Raw genomic sequence first — 18,021 nt, forward strand, 5'->3', positions numbered from 1 at the left:
AGGACCTTTGTACTCAGTTTCATCTAAATATTCACTGACTAAATTTTTATTTAATATAAAAAATGTGGTGTTGAGATAATTAGTTAATTGATCATGATATCCGGTTCTTGGTGTTTTGGTCGGGGTGGCCGGTCTGTGGGGGTGGCCAGTCTTTGGGTGACGGACGTTAGATAGAATCGCTAAGCCTAGTGGGCCGCATCCGTAAGCTAAATATGCAGAAAACTTTACTCAGCATAACACACTATATTTCCTTGAGAGTATAGGTGAACAAACCTTGAGCTATTTTAGTTGAACAAGACAGAAAGTCGAGCAGAACCTCTATGGATAATACCACGGTCTCTTGTCCTGATTCAAGATATATTGTTGAATAAGGTGCATCATCGGGATACGATCGATGTGCTAAGGCGTCCTCAGCGTTCGATCGCAGTATGAGGTCTGCAGAGGCAGCAGGCACTGGATGGGTAACACTAGTATACGAATCTGACGAAAACAGTGTACTAAGCGGCGTACTGAAAACATGTTAATCGACTTCAAACGCCACTTCGAAATAAAAGTTAGGGACCTACCCGCCGTCTGTATTGAATTCATTCGCTGGGGCCTTGTTGAGAACCAAATACTCAAGAAGATCAATTAGAGGGCTAAGCTGGTCAGATTCTCTCTGATCCAAGCTATAGTCGCTATAGTGGCAGCTTATCTGATGATTTCATAAGCTTTTACTAAACCAACTAGGAAATGGATTGGGACTCACACATTCAGCCACATGGTACACTAGAGACTGGTTCTTATCGTCGACTGCTCGAGGAGACGCCTGCTTAGCTCGAAATAAACGCAGTATTGAGGACACCACAGAGGGTAGCAGCTCTTCACGCCATGCTCCATCTTCAAGGAAGCCGCGGTCTTCATATTCAGACCACGGGTAGTGCCGAGACCGCATCAGTAGGGAGAGCATCCTAAAAGCTGGTGCAGACTCTGAGTCAACAATAGGATAGTAGGTGAAATTGGGGCCGAGGCTCCATCCTCCTGCCCCAGACCGAATGGTAAATGAAAACTGGATAGCTGAGTTGAGCAGAGCCCTAAGTCCAACGTAGGTCAAGGCGAATTTCTGGGTTCGATCCGGTTCTGATATTGCTTGAGTAGCTGGACACCCGGGCGCATGCTGCTCGGTTGTTGTCTCGTGAGAAAGGCTCAAGGAGCCCCAGGAAGCATTCTTGCGCTGGCGGTGCCGGCGGTGACGACATAAGCATGCGAAGCGGCCTCCGACATAACTCGAAAGAGCTGTTCTGACTCTTACTGCACTTTCATGTGGTACTGAGATTTTCCGCTTTGACATGTGCCGCGCTGGAGTCTTGACAGCGTCACACATCTCTTGCAATACTGCCGGCTTTCCGAGAAGCCGTCCGGTAACCATCAAAGGGGTGATCTAAAACCTAGGTCAGGATTTGTTACAGAATAACCCTAGTGCATAATAATGCTTACCTCTTGTAGTGTTCCGTTGATGGCCGAACCTTGGACAAGCAGCTGTTGAAGTAAATTCTCAAGGCCGTCAAAGCGTGTCTCAAATTGAGATACAGTGCTTTGTATACCTCTAATAGGAGTGCTTATAGCGGAAACCTCAGACTGAACGACTAGGAGATCACTAGAAATAGTCTGTGAGGTTGCCTGTAGCGTAGCTAACTTCTCGGACCCCAGATGTGATACAGCCCTGGCAAGCGTCTCAGAAAACGAAGGCTCATAAGGTTCTGAGGATGGAGCTTACTTACAGTCCTAGATTTTGCAATCCTAACTGAAGAGTCGCATTGATATGATGTAATTTTGTCGCAATTTGCTCGAGCTTTGGGCGATGCAATGGATACAACAGTTTCTTGCCCTTGTTCCGAGCCTTATTCCCCCGACCAGTTGTGCCTTGCTCGTTAGTAATGAGCGTCGCTACCATGCTCTCTAAACCCTTCAGCTCTCCTTTACACGAGTCCAAGCTTTGTCGCAATGCCTCGACTGCAGTTCTGTGGTCGTTCTGAAACCGAGAGATTGATATTTCGATAACTTGGAGTGTCTTCCTCAGCGTGCCGTTCTGCTGTATTATAGAGGCTATGTCTTGGCCGCGGGATTTCAGAGAATCAAAGTAATCCGTGATACTCACAGTGACTTGGAGACCTAGCGATACCACGGCCAAGGCCAACCCGGCGACGGAGAGAGGGTCAGCCATGGCGAAATAGGTGATAGTAGTCCACAGGAGCTACAAGACGATAAGGTTAGTGAATTATGGATTATGAAGAGAAGAAGTCTAGGACCAGTTCCAGGACTTTGCTGACTGCATATTGGTGCCTGATCAGGCTCTCATTACATGCAATAGGCTACGTATCTTTTCAACCATGTTAATAAGCAGGTGACACAAATTACATAAATTTATGGAATAATCTACTTCATAGGTCTGAAAGTCCAACCTAACTACGTAGAGCAGAAGTGGGGTAAAATTACATTTAGTTCTATTACTAAGTACGACTCATTCCAGGAAAGCCTATTTTTAACATGTAAAAAACAGCTCTCCCCCAATTTTTACGGAAGGCCAAATCGACATCTGTCTATCAGTACCCAATCAGAAGCGTGGAATTAAGCCTTGTTACCGCTGCCATACAAGCCTTTGAAACCCTGCGTCGGCTTCGGCATATAGTTATGTGAGAGGAATAATGACTATCGCCTATTATCAACCCTGTTTCAGGAAGTCGTTCTGGTTCTACTACCATGAAACAGACTCATCAATGCCAAAGGAGAATTCCCCAAAGGATGCCATACTGACATCTTCCAAGACTGGGAGATCATACAATACCACACAGACCATTATCGTAATATCTCGATAAGAGTCTCCAGCTATGGCATATGGCTGATCTTGTCAACATAACTGGGAAACTTATTTCAGAAATGCCATAGTTAACCCAATAATTCAAAAGCTAAAGGTATTCTGAGCCTTGCATACTTAGTCGTCAAGGATAGAGTCAACCACGAAGCTTACCCACTCTGGACAGGGTTTGGGTGTAGGGAGGTAGTTGAGATGTCGAACTGCCTTCGGCTTTGTTTTCTATCTGGAATGTTCGATGTCTCTCTCCCGAGGCTATTTGAGCTATGCTAAGTTTAATGCCTTTAGGGTGGCACTCATATCCATCTCTCTAATGGCAGCTTGTAAGAAACGATAACAGCTTTCATCATAAACCGTAGTGGTAAGGTGGAAGAGCATGGGAAGATAAGCCCGGTTCAGCTGGTTTAACCTCGAAACAATGTAGTCATAAACCCTGTGATAGTCGTTTCCGCCTGTGTATTCTGGAAAACATCGACTAAGCGGTTCCGTCAAGAGCTTTTCCCTCAAGGCATTGGCGTTGTTAAGAACAACAATAATCCCCGAGTTCCTTAAAAATGGTGAATTGATAGCCTTTTCGAATCGAAGCATCATCTCGGAAAGTTCAGTATCGCCAAAAAGTTCGTCTTCGTCACTGGGCAGGGTGCGACAGTAGGATCCTAAATCGAGAACAAAGATTATAATTTTGCCCTCAAGTTGCGGGAACAACGCCTTTTCATTACCCGCTAGGCTACCTAGGTCAGTTAGACGGACACTAATATTTCCAAATTCAAGCCGACATTCTACGAAGCCAGGTGGCGGTGTTGGTATTATACAGCGTATGGCATCCTCATCGCTTGGTGAATATCCTTCAGAGAAGATTCGATCGATTTCATTTAAGAAACTGAGAAAAGTAAACATCACAGTCCAAAATCACCACGGACCAAAGACTTACTATTTGCCATTGTTAGGGAGAACGAAGCCACTCCTCTCCATCAAGGTCTTTGTTGCTGGGTGTTCAAGGACTAAGCCCACCGTTTTTGCGAATTCAGGGTCGGGACCGGTTTCCGGGTTCAAGTCTTCCTCGCAGGACAAAATAGTCTCGAAGTGTTGCCATAAGGGGTCTCCTCCTTTGAGGGCTTGGCCATATCGCAGTGAAGCAATCAAGGACTTCAAGCTCTCCATAACGTTTTCGAAGATTATTAGACGGTAATAGGTCTTATCATAGTAGTCTGGTCGATAACGGGATCGTCTTATCCCTTCAAACACTTGTTTTCTCGTGTCTGAGCCCACAATTACTGCCTTGATCTGTCTGTTGGCACTCTCTGAGTCATCTTTCAACTTCTGATCGATTCTCCGAGATTCCCTAGCCTTAAGCTTTGAATCACTCCTGGGCCGGGTGAGGTTTAGAGGTTTCAACTCAATGCTCATAGCAGTGCGTCCCAAAGAAGTAATTCGTTCGCCTATGCTTTGAGATGACCTAGATGAGTCTCTGGATGCGACACTCTGTGTGCGAGTGAGCGTAGCTTGTTCTGTTAGTGGGGCGGGTGGAGGGGCTTGGGGGTCTGAGGGTCGTTGCTGTTCGCCTTGGATAGTAGCACTATGTGTCCTCCGTGTCGTTGCGAGTTTTCGAATCCACTTCTCGTAGACTTTGGTGATGAACAGCTCCCTATCAAATGCAAACTGCACCGACCATCTTGAAGAGCTTACTGATGTAGCTGTCACTATCGAGTCGGAGTCTCGATGAACAATCAGTGATGCAGTATCTCGGCCCATCTCCTCCAACGCCCTAATGATTTTGGGCTGTTGAAGAATCTTTCTTTGTTCTTCTAAAGCATTTCTAAATATACGGTCAGCAACACTCTCTATTTTGGAAATGCTTGAAATTCGTAATAACTCACGCGTTGCAAGCGCTCAGGAGGAGCGTCAGCGTATGTGTTTGCTGGTCAACCATTCGTTAGATCTGCTCCATATCTTTGGTCTTGAAGAGAAGAGAAATCTTGGATCCCATCATCAGATCCCCGGCTTCTGTCTTCTCAAGTTGTGAGACCTCACCATCGATCTTGCTGATGAGCAGGCGACAGCATGTGACACAGCTATCCACCTGCAGGACCAATTGATGCGATTGATCATCGACCTTAGATTCAGCCCATTTCTGGATTTCGCATAATGAGAACTTGAGGAGGTTGAGCTGATTCTCGAATGCCAAAATCGTTAGGTCTGCGGTTTTCCATGCTTGTCGCATGTCACAGACCGTGGTGATCGTTTTGGTCAATACATCGATGATGTTAGCAACCGCGCCGGCCGTTCCAATGATAGACAGTGGATCGGCCATCTTAGATATTGGATTGATGATAATTTGAAGGATCCGTATACTGGTGGCGACTAGTGAGATGTGAAGACAGAATTTCTGTTGTACCCCTCACGTGAGCGGGCTTTAGCGGTTCACAAATCTGCCTAACGTGGCTGTGCTTGATTTGACCATCCATTATCATCTTCACTGCCTTTATGCTAACCAAATCACAATCAATCTAACTCCTACTTCTTACTACATCACTACTAGTCTATCAAAGCTAGCAACCGCCGGGTCATGGATCATGCGTCGAACCCGACTGCAAATCCGCCATCTCGCAATTCAATACCTTCGTCTGACGTAGAACCCCTTCGCAATGTCGATGGCTTTGATGAAGACTGGGGCGATTTTGTAGATTCAGAATATGAGTTCGATATTGAAGCGGTCTCTAAGGATGTTAACCTCTACCCTAGGGGCATATGCTACCTTATCCAGATTGGTGAGGTTCTCGCTAGTCGGTACCGCATTCTTCATAAACTCGGCCATGGAAGCTTTCTAACTGTCTGGATGGCACATGATATAACTGATGATAGCGACGTCGCCCTAAGAACTTGACGTTAGGGGACTCAGAAGATCGCGAATATTCTATGCAGTGTGAGATTGTCCGTGCTGCATGAGACACTATGTATCTTCTGGTCTAAGAACACCTTTCTTCTACATAGACTCCACGGTCACCATCGAGTTATGGTCTTCTCTTTGCTAGGCCTGAACCTCCGAGAATATCCACCTAAAAAATCGCCTGCCACCTGCATCTCGTTTGCGATGCAGCTGCTGCAAGCCTTGAAAAGCCTTCACGATGGCGAGATCGTGTATGGGGGTAAGCCCATCCAACAGCTAACTACTGTTCTCCCTACTTATATACTATTGGCAGAGATCAGGAGGACTAACAACTGCCACCTATAGATTTGAATAGGTAAATATAATATACGGCCTAAGCGCTTTTGATGACAGTAGCTTAGGTGGAAAATACGCACAGATTGGACGGCCTCGAAAGATGTGACTGTTCACTGAGTGACGGAGATACGACGAACTCGTTATGCCGAGCAGTCATATATTTCATCTATCGTCTCATGTGAGCCTTCACCTGGTGACAAACCACAAACTGAGCATGCAGACTATCAACAAACCCACCTCCGAAAGCGTTTCACACTTGTATCAACAATTGCATTTGGCTTTATAACTATCAACTCCTGGGTTGCCTTCGCCTCCGGTCTCGCCGTCCCTCTTTCATGCGGCGCTGAACCAGCTCTCATCTACGGTCTTCTTGTCAGGGGCATCGTCATGAGTATCCTCGCAGCGGGTTATGCTGAACTCGCTTCTGCCTTTCCATCTGCAGGCGGCCAGTACCATATAGTCTACATGACATTTCCCGCTTCAACACGTCACTTCGCTGCTTTCTTTACGGGATGGATGTCGATTCTGTACACCATAGGAGCTACGGCGTCTTGCAGTTTCTTTGTCGCACAGTCGATCTTGAACTTGGTAGCGCTCTGGAACGAGACATATGTTATACAGAGCTGGCATGTCTATCTTGTCCATATCTGTTTATGTACTATCGCCTTCCTGGCTGCATCGCGATTCCCTGCAGCTATTGGAAGCATCGGTGTTTCAGTGTTTTGGATGTCAATTATCGGCTTCATCGCATCGCTTGCAATGTTCTTGGCAGTTCAAGTGAAGCAGCCCAGTAAATTTGTCTTTACCGAATTCACGAATGTTTCTGGGTGGACAGACGGATGAGCTGCTATGATTGGTCTCGCAAGTTGTCCCTGGGCCTATTGCGGTATTGACGCGCCAAGTCATCTCTCTGAAGAGGTCGACAACCCAAGCCGCAATATCCCCATCTCAATCGGAGCTACAATCATACTCGGGGTTATTACAGTGATTGGTTGGAACATTGGTCTTATGTATGTCATCAAAGATGTTCAGGGACTTATTGCATCTGGCGCTCCGATCATGGAAGTGTATAATCAAGCTCTGGGTTCGAAAACGGCTACGACGATCTGGTCGGTTTATTACATTCTCGTCTTCTATAACATTATTCTCAATCTTCTCGTCTTCTCATCTCGGATTCTATGGCCATTTGCTCGAGATGGTGGTGTCCCTTACTCTTCCTACGTCTCCAGCCTCAGATGGTCTATCTAACCCAGTACGCGCAACGGCTATCATGCTCTTCCTCCAGATCATCATCGGAAAACTCTACATTGCTTCAAAAACAGCTTATAGTAGCTTCATCAACCTGACTCTATTTGCACTCAACATCACAGTTGTACTGCCACAGACTGTCTTGTTATTCACAGGTCGCGATTCACTGCCCAAGAGGGCTTTCTCCTTGGGTCGATATGGATACATCGTCAATGCGCTGGCGACCATCTTCATGCTTTTCTTTAGCGTCGTGTTTGCATTCCCTGTTGCTCGGCCTGTTACTGGAAGTTCCATGAATCATCTTGTTGCTATTTTTGCAGTCAGTCTGATCTTCATCATCTCATCTTGGCTATTGGGTCTCTCCAAACGATTCACGGGGCCATCAGAGGGAACTGTACATATTTGAAGGGGCATACAATCACAATAATTGAAACATTTGAGACACTTTTATCCTATTAGACATGAACTACTCATTACGTCAAGCACTATCAGCCGAGGATTCTGAATCGTGAATATTCGGCCCTTACTACAGCTCTCCCTTTCTGGCTGACCTAAACCTGTGGCATATTACAAGCTGACCTTGCGCAGACTCTTGATGGACACGGGCCCAATTAATCCATGCCTTTGCCAATCTGCAAAAGTATACAAAGCAGGTGCCGCTGGACCAACGCCATTCGCCTTGACATAATCAACTCTTGCCTTGACCGCATTGAACAAAGTAGACGCCACCTCTACCCGGATTTTGTTGATTCCCGCAACCAGATAATCCGATACATCGATTTGAGCGCCGTAAATGTCAATCGCCGGAAGCTGCTTGTCGTTTACCCATGCTCGAATGGTGTTGAGCACAGGGCCAAGCTGCAGTACAGCGATGGAATCCTTGCTTGTGACTCTTGGGACCTGGAAGGTAGCTGTGTATGTACCAACGCCTGATACATTCTGTGCTCCAGAAATCTCGGACCAGGGCCGCAATGCCTTCTGAGTGCCCAGCTTCATCACCTTCTTGATAGATGCCGACTTTGTCTCGTCGGGACCAGGGACCCAGGACTCAAGAGTCATGTTCCAGTTGCCGATATCGATGTTGAGGGCATTCTTCTTGTCGATGCTACTGGCAGCAGGAATCTGCTTTCTCTGTCCGTTGGAGAAAGTCAAGGAGGCGGCTTGAGTATCTCCCAATAGGACAGAAATGCCATCCTTGCCATCAGAACTGTAGGAAGCGTCGATGACATTCTCCGACTGTGTGACAATGCTCGTCTTCGACTTGCCACTGGTAAACGCAATAATCGCGGTTTGGCCTTCCTTCAAAGACACCTGGAAGGTGACCTTGCCCGAGGAGCGCTTGAAGGATGCCATAGCAACTTGTCGTCCAGTCCATGCGTTGAGCTTGTAAGGAACCTTTCCTTGTTCAACCTCTGCCGTGATCTCAAAAGTCGATGATGAACCCCGGTTGAAGAGGAGAAGATAGTCCGAGCTCTTGTCTGACCTCCACACGGTATACAAGTTCTTCGCAGCATCTGAGCTTGTCATCACTCGGGGCTTGACGGAAAGTTTGCCAAGTGCGTTGAGTAGATCGTCGGCGGATTTGATGAAAGCAATGTTGGAGTACTTGGATCCCTTGAGCTTCGAGATGTTCTTGGACACAGCATCTTGGCCTTTAGTTCCGATTGTCGTGGCGGGGAGATCCCCTACGACAATGACTGGAAGCCCGGCATCGGCCAACTCAACGAGCTTTTTCGATGCCTCAACAGTGATGAACTGTTGCTGGTTGAGTATGAGCGCGCGATATCCTGCACCTGGAGAGTCCAAGATTTTGTTCGTAACCTTGAAAGTCTTTGAGCCAAAGTTCGCTGGCGACAGATACTCATAGGTGAAGCCTTGAGACTCAATTAGCAAAAGTGGTATGGTATGGCAGCGGTGCTTACCGCTAGCACGAAGATCCGTGCCATTATACTCATCCGATATGCCATAAGGATCTTTGTACAGGTAAAAGGCCAAGTCTTTCTTGCCTACTCCCTGCTGCAGGACAAACTGGTTTCTGGCGGTGTAGTTCATCATCTCAGACATGTAGTTCCACGCTGGCTGCTTGGGGCTCCAGAGTTCAGTGTAGATAAACTGAAACGGCGTGAATCCAGGCCAGGTCGAACCGACTTGCTCTCCAGTGTAAGTCATTCCATGGATCATCATGGCATTGACGCCGCCTGCGAATGCATCGTGGAAGAGGTTGATGAGGGATGGAATGGTCAGACTGTATGCGCCTTGTGCTACTGCGCCGATCTCTGTGGAAATGATGTTGCGACGTCCAAGGTGTGCGGGGCCGACGAATTGTGACATTTGATCTGGTGTTTTGAAGGCCAGAGATTCGAGTTCGGGGGTGGAAACAATCGGTATATCCGCGAGCTATTAACGTGTCAGAGACATGTCGTGGCACTAGAATTGCGGCTAGAAGCATGGACACCTACAATGTCCAAGGGAATGTTGTACCCAACTTGACACGAATGTGAGAGGCCCAGCGATTCAGCCCAGTCTTCGAAGGTCTGCAGGTACTCCTGGTAACCCTCGTTCAAGGTCAGTCGGTAGTCCTGGAGGTACTTGCTCTGTCCGTCATCCGGAGTCCCATCGAGGTAAAATGTAGTGTTGTAGGGAGCCTGGGCGGCTGTAAAGGATGTCGACTTGTGGAATAGCAATGGAAGATACTTAATAACGTTGTAACCGCGCTTGGACTTGAAACGATCCGGGAACCCAGGAGACCAGTAAAGCGAAGCTTGAATCTCCATGCTGTCCTCCCAAGCTATTCCCAGGTTAGAATGGCTAAACCAAAAGCTTATCGGGGATTGAACTTACTGTGCTTCCCAACCTCCTTGAGCAACTGGCGGATCTGGGTACTCAATAGGTTCTTCTCCCAGAATTGGGATGCTAGCTTTGCCCCAGCGGCGCTGAAATGGTCTGTGACCCAGGAGCCGTTGGCAATTACATCAGTAGGAACGCCATCACACGATCGCTGGTTGGTGTAGCGCTCGTAGTGCGCAAATAACACGTACTCCTTATAGTCTTTTGGTGCTGTCCATGTGATCTTGCCGTCCTTGACGTACTCGGTGAGGTCGGCGAGTGACTTCTCATGCAAGGCGATGAAAGCATTGCTGTCACCCGAGTCGTTTCCTTCAAAGGCATCAGTACAAGACACGATGGTGTAATAAATGATTGTAGGAGTGGTCATTCTCTAGACGGGGGGTTAAATATGTATAACTTACTGGATGCAATGGCAGCGGCAGAGACCCCAATAAGACGGCTCCCACCAAACTTTTCCTGCGGGTGAATATACCCCAAGTTCTCATTCCAGTCGATATCAGCAGCTGGCAAAGCCCCATCAAACTTTTCTCCTCCTTTAACAGACACCTTGCCATAGACAAGTTGCACGGCAAGACCAGGAGTGAGCGGCTTGGAGGGAACACCCTGGCCCTGGCTAGCACCCAGTGCCACGTCCATTGACAGCCCATTCGCCTTTGTAGCTTCAAGCGCAATCTGGAGAACTTCCTTGAACGCAGGCTTGCCAAAGGCATATGTTTCCATCTTGGAGTCGTTCACGCCGCCGAAGCCGTAGTTGTAGAATGGGAGAAACTCCAGACCGCCGGCGCCGAGCTTTTGGAGGTCTTGGATGTCGGTTTGGAGGACATCGTGGTCAACATCTGCATCTGGGAGCCTTTTTTGATGGGGATTATAAGTTAAATGTTGGCATTTCGTGAGGTTGGATAGTTTACTTACCAATATCTGAACTTGGGACGATACTCGGCTGAGGGAGCTTCGAATCCTGGGACCGCGTTGGACAATGGTGAAATACCTTGCCCGACGACTACGCCAATGGCAGCCGTGGAGGCAAGTAATTGGCACCTGTAGAGACGCATCTAGCCTGAGTGACCAGTAGCAGAGTTAGGTGATAATGAATGTGCTTGTACTTGTTAGTGAGGAGATTGGCTTCTGCGGATAGCTACAGGCCTTTCTTTTATGTCCATTTCCAATCTCGCGTCTCGGGCAAGTTATCAGCGAGATTGACATCCCCAAGTCATTATCTAAATTAGTTGTCGCTGTTTATTACGGCGAAGTCAACCCCCCTCAATGGCGATTCCCCAGCACTCACCAAGCGTTTCTGGACAAGCTGATTCGTATTGGGATTAGCACTGCCGATTCAGGGGATTACCCCGTGGGGAAATGGGGCACCATTAACGTTAGACGTCTTTGTGCATCGGGCTCATTTCAGGACTTGGGTACAGTAGTTTGTATCTCGTTCGCGCCTCGTTCCCTTGCTCAGTGTGACTTTGCTTTATTCTCTTTATATTTACTACTAAATCCTTCTACAGTAGTATATCTATTATATTATCTTTAATGGATATACTACTTAAGATATCTTTTATGTTATATTTTATTTAAAATAATGCTTCTTATATATACCACGGCTGTGAAAAGTGCCTCGTTTACTGTCTTGTTCACCTCGTTTATATCTCGTTCTACTCACCCCGGCCTTTCTCCACCTCGGCCTTTGTTACCCCGTCTGCCCATTTAAGATCCAGCCTTGTGTAGCAAATACATGAGACAGGTACAAGTCTTTTTTATTAGGTCGCAGACTAATACTCAAAGCAATATCTCAGAGAGAAATAGTTAAACCCTAAATCCACTGAGAAAGCGCCACAACTATTGGAACCCCCAAGGACAGTAACTTGAAGCTCGTCAAAGATGCACCGCCATTATCGTCGTCGTTGTTACCGTTCCGTCCTGTCGCGTCAGGGAAAATATGCGCTCTTACGTTTGTCCCCGTACTCCATCCCCACATGTCTTTTACGGTAGCTGTACCCGTTCCCGTGACATGAGCCTCGGTACCTGTGTACCATTCTTCCATCGCTTCTGCTGAGTAACCATTTCCCATGCAGTAAGAAGCGTAATAGTGTCGCATAGTCTCAGCATCCTGCGACTCTTGCCCGTTTGAGCAACTAGCTTGTGCGCAGCTGTCGATGTGTTTGCTCACGGCTTTCGCTTTGTCGCTATCCGTTGCGCAGTAGCATTTTTCTTGGTATGGTGCGCCGCAGTTTAGAGCGCTGCCGAGATCAGCGTTTGCGTTGTTGGGACGGAAGAGACATGGTCGGATGCATTGATCGACGTCGCTTGGAATTTCACGGAAGATATTGACAGTTTGAGAGAGAGACTGAGTCGCGAGGACCAGCAGTGTAGTTAATCTCATGGCCATGGGAGTCATTTTGAGGATAACAGCCCGGAGATGAACAGGCTGAGGCGTTGATGATTGTTGATCCAACAGTAAGAAGTCAATGTTGAAATGAATGGACTTGAAGAAATAGCCATGCACTCTGGTACACATATGTCAGATTCTGTGCGGCGTAGCCGACTTTATCTGCAAATTTCAGCTGCGATGACTCTTCCCCTCATGCGCATTGGTAGGCATCAGGCCATCAGTACTGTAGGCGGTTGCGCGACCAATCATGAGCTCTCTTCCCTGCCAAGACTGTAGATCTCCGTTTCACAGCCCTGCGGCTTCTTTTCCATCACGGTCATCACCAACACAAAACTATAAATATTTAATTCCCACTGTTTCATAACCATAGAATTTATTTTGACCGAAAAATGTGTGAAAGACACGGCTGACTTGCGGGGAGATGGGGTAGAGTCAACTAATTAGAGTCACCAGTGGCGAGCACTGATCTGGTCAGTCTTGGTCGCCGCCAAGCAGTGATCAAATTTTTCGCGCATCTAGGAAATAGCGCGCATCCTTTGGGGGAAAATGTTTTTCGTAACTGAATCAGATATGCCATTCCAGCTGAGCCTCGTGGCTGAGCTTATCTGCGATCCGATTTACAATTCTCCGCGTACGGCTCACCCCGAAACGCCAAGATCTATACGCGTATAGACCCTATATATATCAACATCAGATCCTGAAAAGATCTTGGTCAAACATCTTTATTCAATCTCAAACTTGAAACCTGACGCATCTGCGCTCGACCGTCTCATTATTATCTTCTTTCGACATCTTGCTTCTGCCTTTCGCCGCGCGTACTTTGCCATTCATTCTCCGCCTTCAAATCGAACAACCGACAACATGGGCATCAAAGACTTTTTCGACAGCCGCTTCTTTGAGCACAGCTGGAAGAACAAAGTTTTTATCCTTCAAGTCGTCACCATCACAATTGCCTTCATTCTCGGAATCGCCAAAGTTGCGACGAAACCATCAGGTATCCCAATGACCAGATCGGACATCATGGCCATCACAATGGTGGGTTATCATCTTATCCTACATAATTCAATCAATACTTACAGTTGCGCAGAGTCTCAAGTCGTACGCTTTCCTAGCCTACGAATACGTCACGCAAAAGGTGGACAAGTTCAAAAGATTCGGAAGCCTCAAAGCAAATGCAATTCTGAACACCATGGACATCGTCTTCTGGGCGGTTGTGATGGGGTTGGCGTTCAACATGGCTACCAAAGTATGCATCGGTGCAAATTGTGCACTTGGTATCATAGTTGGCTTGGTGGCACTGGTCGTTGCGTAAGTTGCTTTGCCTCATACTCATCAAGGAACTGGCTGACACTGCGCAGATTTGTCAACTTTTGGGCGGCTGTTATTGCCTGGAAGGATCACAAGTACTTCAAGCGCAATGGCGTCCGACGTGGACATGGGCCTGAGAAATAAAACACTTTCGACTCAGGCCGGTGATACTCATTGTGGCAGCTGAGCCTTAATCATGGGGGATAATGAAGGGTTATGCTGGGCACCGATCCGCTGAGCGGGTGATGTTCTGTATGAGAACAACATCTCAAAATGAACAAGAAATTTGAGATGCACGAATAAATGAAATATGAGACTCTTTGATATATTCTTGGTTCAAATAACTATTATATTATGTCTCTTAGTTACCGCCATTTGACAGTTTCGAGTTAGGGCATTGGTTGATGTTTATTTTCATGAAAAGTTATCCTAACCACCTGCTATGATTGAAAGCTGGCGGCTGGTGCTTGCGCGCGGGTCTTACGTCGAAGCGTTGACACACACTTCCACTATAGAGCTTTGCCTTTAATATAAAAAAAAAAAAAAAAAAAAAAAAAAAAACCCAGTGATGCTATAGTTATATCTCAATTGACGAAAAAGACTGAGAAACAGTTCGATTACATTTAAACAGTGGCTGTTAGTTGACTACCCTAAACTCAGCTTGAAAATGTTTTCGGATCTAAACGCACAGCCCTGATCCCCATGCAACGAGCTATAACCGACAAAGTCTAGCGTAAAGCGGGAACCGAGTCGTAGGCGGCTCACCAAAGCCTTTCTTAATACGCGTATTTATTGTCTCCACATCTCAACCCGCCATTCACACCCACTGCCTCATAAGGCTTGGGCAGCTTGGCTCACGTAACTCGACACTTGTCAATGGGATTCTCTTCCGATTGATTGAAACACGTACGTATATCCGATCGGAGATTTAAATTTGCATATTCTCGTATATTAACTTTTCTCCAAATCACCCTTTTACCCGAGAAACGTATCATGTTTATGGCTCTGAAGCTCTGCGTTGGAGTCATTAGTCGGATTTTCGTGTACGAGTGTATCTTGTGATACGCGTATTTGGCGATAGCGTCTTTTCGGCCATTCCGCTCTCTGCAATCAGTCAATTGGCTGCAATGTTTCACGGTCGGATTTCTTATAACATGGCGTCGCCCTGACTGGCAGCTGAGAACTTCTTCAATTACTTCCAATTCCCTTCACCTTCATCGACTTGAGCAAACATGTCCCCAACATCAGATAACGACCAATCTAACCGACAGACGAGATATTTCGAGCTCCCAGCAAATGGCGAGCATAGCGCCCCACTACCAGATGAGCTTCCGCCCTATGAAGCGCTGGCGGAATTAGAAGCCACGACAACTGGTCGTGAAGATGGACGAATTGACATCGATCTTAGTTCGAGAATAGCTCGGCGACTGTCGAAACTGGTTCCGACGGGAAAGCCTCCCATTTCTTATGGACAGAATCAACCGCCTGCATACACTGAAACAAGTGAAAGGAGCATTCGTCTCAATATCGTCATTCAGGTTGTCGGTAGTCGAGGCGACGTCCAGCCATTTGTTGCGCTGGGCACCGAACTACAGCGCCATGGCCATCGGGTGCGACTTGCGACACACGGCCAGTTCGACAAATTCGTGAGAGAGTCTGGTCTTGAATTCTTCTCCATTGGCGGTGATCCTGCTGAGTAAGTTTTCTCCAGGTTCAATTGTTGACACCAGCAGAAGCTAACGATTCTGTAAAGACTGATGGCCTACATGGTCAAAAACCCCGGCCTATTCCCCAGCATGAAGACACTACGCGGAGGCGAAATACAGCGGAAACGCAAAATGGTCGACGAAATGCTGCACAAGTGCTGGAGCTCTTGCATTGAGCCTGATGAGCTCACAGGACAACCGTTTGTTGCAGATGCGATCATTGCGAATCCACCTAGTTTTGCGCATATCCATTGCGCGCAAGCTCTCGGTATCCCATTGCATTTGATGTTCACGATGCCGTGGACGAGCACGAGGGAGTTTTGCCATCCACTTGCGAATCTGAAGGCGAATGGGAGTGATATGTCGGCGACTGCTGCGAATTATGTGTCGTATTCGTTGGTTGAGTGGATGACTTGGCAAGGGTGAGTTCTGGAAGAATGGCTTTAGATAAACATGTTCTAACTCGAGAAAGGCTCGGCGATATCATTAACGCATGGAGAGGCACAATAGATCTGGAACCGATTCCATTTAGCGAGGGTCCGTGTTTGACGGAGACTTTGGGCGTACCCGTCACATACTGTTGGTCTCCAGCTTTGGTACCCAAGCCAGCAGACTGGCCCGAGAACATTGGTATGTCTCGATCCATGCCCTTACTGACCGTTCACTGACAAGCCGTGACAGATGTTTGCGGTTTCTTCTTCCGCGATGCGCCAAAATATCAACCTGAATCAGCGTTGGAGCAGTTCTTGGCCAGTGGTCCGCCACCGATTTACATAGGCTTTGGCAGCATTGTTATCGATGACCCCGAGAAGTTGACAGCGACAATTCTCGACGCTGTTCGTGCGACGGGGACACGGGCAATCGTTTCTCGAGGATGGAGTAAGCTTGGAGGTGATTCACCTGGTGACGATCAAGTATTCTTCCTAGGCGATTGTCCGCACGAGTGGCTATTTCAACATGTTACTGCGGTAATACATCATGGAGGTGCTGGGACCACGGCATGCGGGCTCCTCAACGCAAAGCCTACTACCATTGTACCGTTCTTCGGAGAGTAAGTCGTCGCCCCCCCTAACTTAGCTGCTCTTGTTGACCATGGTGGATAGTCAACCATTTTGGGGAAACATGGTTCACGCCGGTGGTGCAGGTCCAGCTCCCATTCCATTCAAGTCCCTGAACAGCAACAACCTCGCCGAAGCTATTCTCTTCTGTTTGACACCTGAAGCTTCCACAGCTGCACGACAAATCGCCGATAAGATGTCATGTGAAGCCGGTGTCAGGCGAGCCGTGGCATCCTTCCATGAGAACCTACCTCTCAATAATATGCGATGTGACCTCTTACCCAATCGCTCTGCAGCATGGCTGTACGAAAAGAAGGGTAAGAAGATAAAACTATCCAAGATGGCTGCTGAGATATTAGTCGAGGGTGAGAAGGTGTCGTGGAACAACCTCAAGGCGTATGTTACACCGTGACAAGCATGGGAAGAGTTTGCTGACCATTTTGTAGTTACCAACCGCAGCCAGTTCATATTGAGAACCGCCGTTGGGATCCGCTGACTGCGACACTTGCGACGCTCGCCACGACTGGAGTTGGTATGGTCACATCAGCCTCTGACATTGTCGTCAAACCCATCCAAGCTCTGCGACCCGTGACTCCAAGTGGTAGCAGATCAGCAAGTCGAGATCGATCGGGGGATAACTCGAAACGCCCCTCGGAGGAGGATGTCTTTGGCAGGCCAGCTGGCATGGATCTGCCTCCAGCACCAACGGCCACCAAAGATAAAGATCCCCAACATGGTGCACTAGCAGCTGTGAAGGGCTCAGCTTCGGGTGTCGGTGGCTTCTTCAAGCACTACTCAAAAGGCATGCTTCTCGACCTCCCCTACGCCGTGACAGAAGGAATGCGCAACGCCCCCAAACTCTACGGCGGCAAAGCCTACGATCCAGGTGCCGTTACAGATTGGAAATCAGGCGGTATAGCAGCCGGGAAGAACTTTGCACATGGTATGGTTGAAGGTATAGGCGGTATAGTCATGGAGCCTGTGAGAGGAGCGAAGAAAGAAGGCGCTGCGGGTGCTGCGAAAGGTGTCGGTATTGGATTACTGAATCTGGGAACTAAGGTGAGTTCTGGTGCGATAGGGTTGTTCGCGTTGCCGGGACAGGGGGCGTACCTGAGTGCGAGGGCGCTTGTGAAGAGGAAGACGGGGAAGAGTATTGTGGAGGCGAGGAAGATTGAGGGGAGGGATGTTATTGAGAGGAGTGGTGAGGCGGAACGCCAGAAGGACAAGACCGCAGTAATAGAGGGATTCGAGTCATTGATGCCAGAGACGAAGAAATAGATGGATAAATAGATAGTAATAACAGATGACAAAAAATACATTGCAGTTACCTGTGGCAATAGCAGCCCTAGTAGGCTTCTGTCTGCCCTCGTCGCGCCTTTGAAGCCTACCTT

General features: G+C 47.7%; 9 protein-coding genes across 9 annotated transcripts; 4 read left to right on the forward strand and 5 right to left on the reverse strand.

Annotated features, from left to right (window-relative positions):
- Positions 1–703: 703 nt before the first annotated feature.
- FOIG_13614 (uncharacterized protein) lies at positions 704–2,203 on the reverse strand (the record flags this gene model as incomplete). Its single annotated transcript, XM_031214772.1, has 3 exons — positions 704–1,420; positions 1,477–1,702; positions 1,761–2,203. The coding sequence occupies 3 exons, from the start codon at positions 2,201–2,203 to the stop codon at positions 704–706; spliced, it is 1,386 nt and encodes a 461-aa protein (XP_031055569.1).
- A 912-nt stretch (positions 2,204–3,115) lies between these two features.
- FOIG_13615 (uncharacterized protein) lies at positions 3,116–4,781 on the reverse strand (the record flags this gene model as incomplete). The annotated part of the gene is made up of 3 exons (XM_031214773.1): positions 3,116–3,731; positions 3,783–4,667; positions 4,729–4,781. The coding sequence occupies 3 exons, from the start codon at positions 4,779–4,781 to the stop codon at positions 3,116–3,118; spliced, it is 1,554 nt and encodes a 517-aa protein (XP_031055570.1).
- Positions 4,782–4,784: 3 nt separating this feature from the next.
- FOIG_13616 (uncharacterized protein) lies at positions 4,785–5,162 on the reverse strand (the record flags this gene model as incomplete). The annotated part of the gene is made up of 1 exon (XM_031214774.1): positions 4,785–5,162. The coding sequence occupies one exon, from the start codon at positions 5,160–5,162 to the stop codon at positions 4,785–4,787; it is 378 nt and encodes a 125-aa protein (XP_031055571.1).
- Positions 5,163–5,417: 255 nt separating this feature from the next.
- Positions 5,418–6,917, forward strand: FOIG_13617 (uncharacterized protein; the record flags this gene model as incomplete). Its single annotated transcript, XM_031214775.1, has 3 exons — positions 5,418–5,638; positions 5,774–5,997; positions 6,295–6,917. 3 exons carry the CDS (start codon positions 5,418–5,420, stop codon positions 6,915–6,917), a joined length of 1,068 nt encoding a protein of 355 aa, XP_031055572.1.
- Positions 6,918–7,098: 181 nt separating this feature from the next.
- On the forward strand, positions 7,099–7,728 carry FOIG_13618 (uncharacterized protein; the record flags this gene model as incomplete). Its single annotated transcript, XM_031214776.1, has 1 exon — positions 7,099–7,728. One exon carries the CDS (start codon positions 7,099–7,101, stop codon positions 7,726–7,728), a length of 630 nt encoding a protein of 209 aa, XP_031055573.1.
- A 161-nt stretch (positions 7,729–7,889) lies between these two features.
- Positions 7,890–11,221, reverse strand: FOIG_13619 (uncharacterized protein; the record flags this gene model as incomplete). Its single annotated transcript, XM_031214777.1, has 6 exons — positions 7,890–9,196; positions 9,245–9,719; positions 9,782–10,110; positions 10,164–10,478; positions 10,571–11,019; positions 11,082–11,221. 6 exons carry the CDS (start codon positions 11,219–11,221, stop codon positions 7,890–7,892), a joined length of 3,015 nt encoding a protein of 1,004 aa, XP_031055574.1.
- Positions 11,222–11,547: 326 nt separating this feature from the next.
- On the reverse strand, positions 11,548–12,735 carry FOIG_13620 (uncharacterized protein). The gene has a single exon (XM_031214778.1). It carries the CDS (start codon positions 12,682–12,684, stop codon positions 11,980–11,982), a length of 705 nt encoding a protein of 234 aa, XP_031055575.1. The 5' UTR covers positions 12,685–12,735; the 3' UTR covers positions 11,548–11,979.
- Positions 12,736–13,419: 684 nt separating this feature from the next.
- On the forward strand, positions 13,420–14,010 carry FOIG_13621 (uncharacterized protein; the record flags this gene model as incomplete). Its single annotated transcript, XM_031214779.1, has 3 exons — positions 13,420–13,593; positions 13,646–13,866; positions 13,917–14,010. The coding sequence occupies 3 exons, from the start codon at positions 13,420–13,422 to the stop codon at positions 14,008–14,010; spliced, it is 489 nt and encodes a 162-aa protein (XP_031055576.1).
- A 1,088-nt stretch (positions 14,011–15,098) lies between these two features.
- On the forward strand, positions 15,099–17,965 carry FOIG_13622 (uncharacterized protein; the record flags this gene model as incomplete). The annotated part of the gene is made up of 6 exons (XM_031214780.1): positions 15,099–15,562; positions 15,620–15,994; positions 16,045–16,202; positions 16,254–16,623; positions 16,676–17,026; positions 17,077–17,965. The coding sequence occupies 6 exons, from the start codon at positions 15,099–15,101 to the stop codon at positions 17,906–17,908; spliced, it is 2,550 nt and encodes an 849-aa protein (XP_031055577.1). The 3' UTR covers positions 17,909–17,965.
- Between the last annotated feature and the right edge of the window lie 56 nt (positions 17,966–18,021).

This window comes from Fusarium odoratissimum (assembly GCF_000260195.1).
Source record: "Fusarium odoratissimum NRRL 54006 unplaced genomic scaffold supercont1.34, whole genome shotgun sequence".
Taxonomy (NCBI): Eukaryota; Fungi; Ascomycota; class Sordariomycetes; order Hypocreales; family Nectriaceae; genus Fusarium; species Fusarium odoratissimum.

Coding starts and splice junctions, on each gene's coding strand:
- FOIG_13620 (XM_031214778.1), bottom strand. CDS start 12,684: ATGTGTACCAGAGTGCATGGCTATTTCTTCAAGTCCATTCATTTCAAC.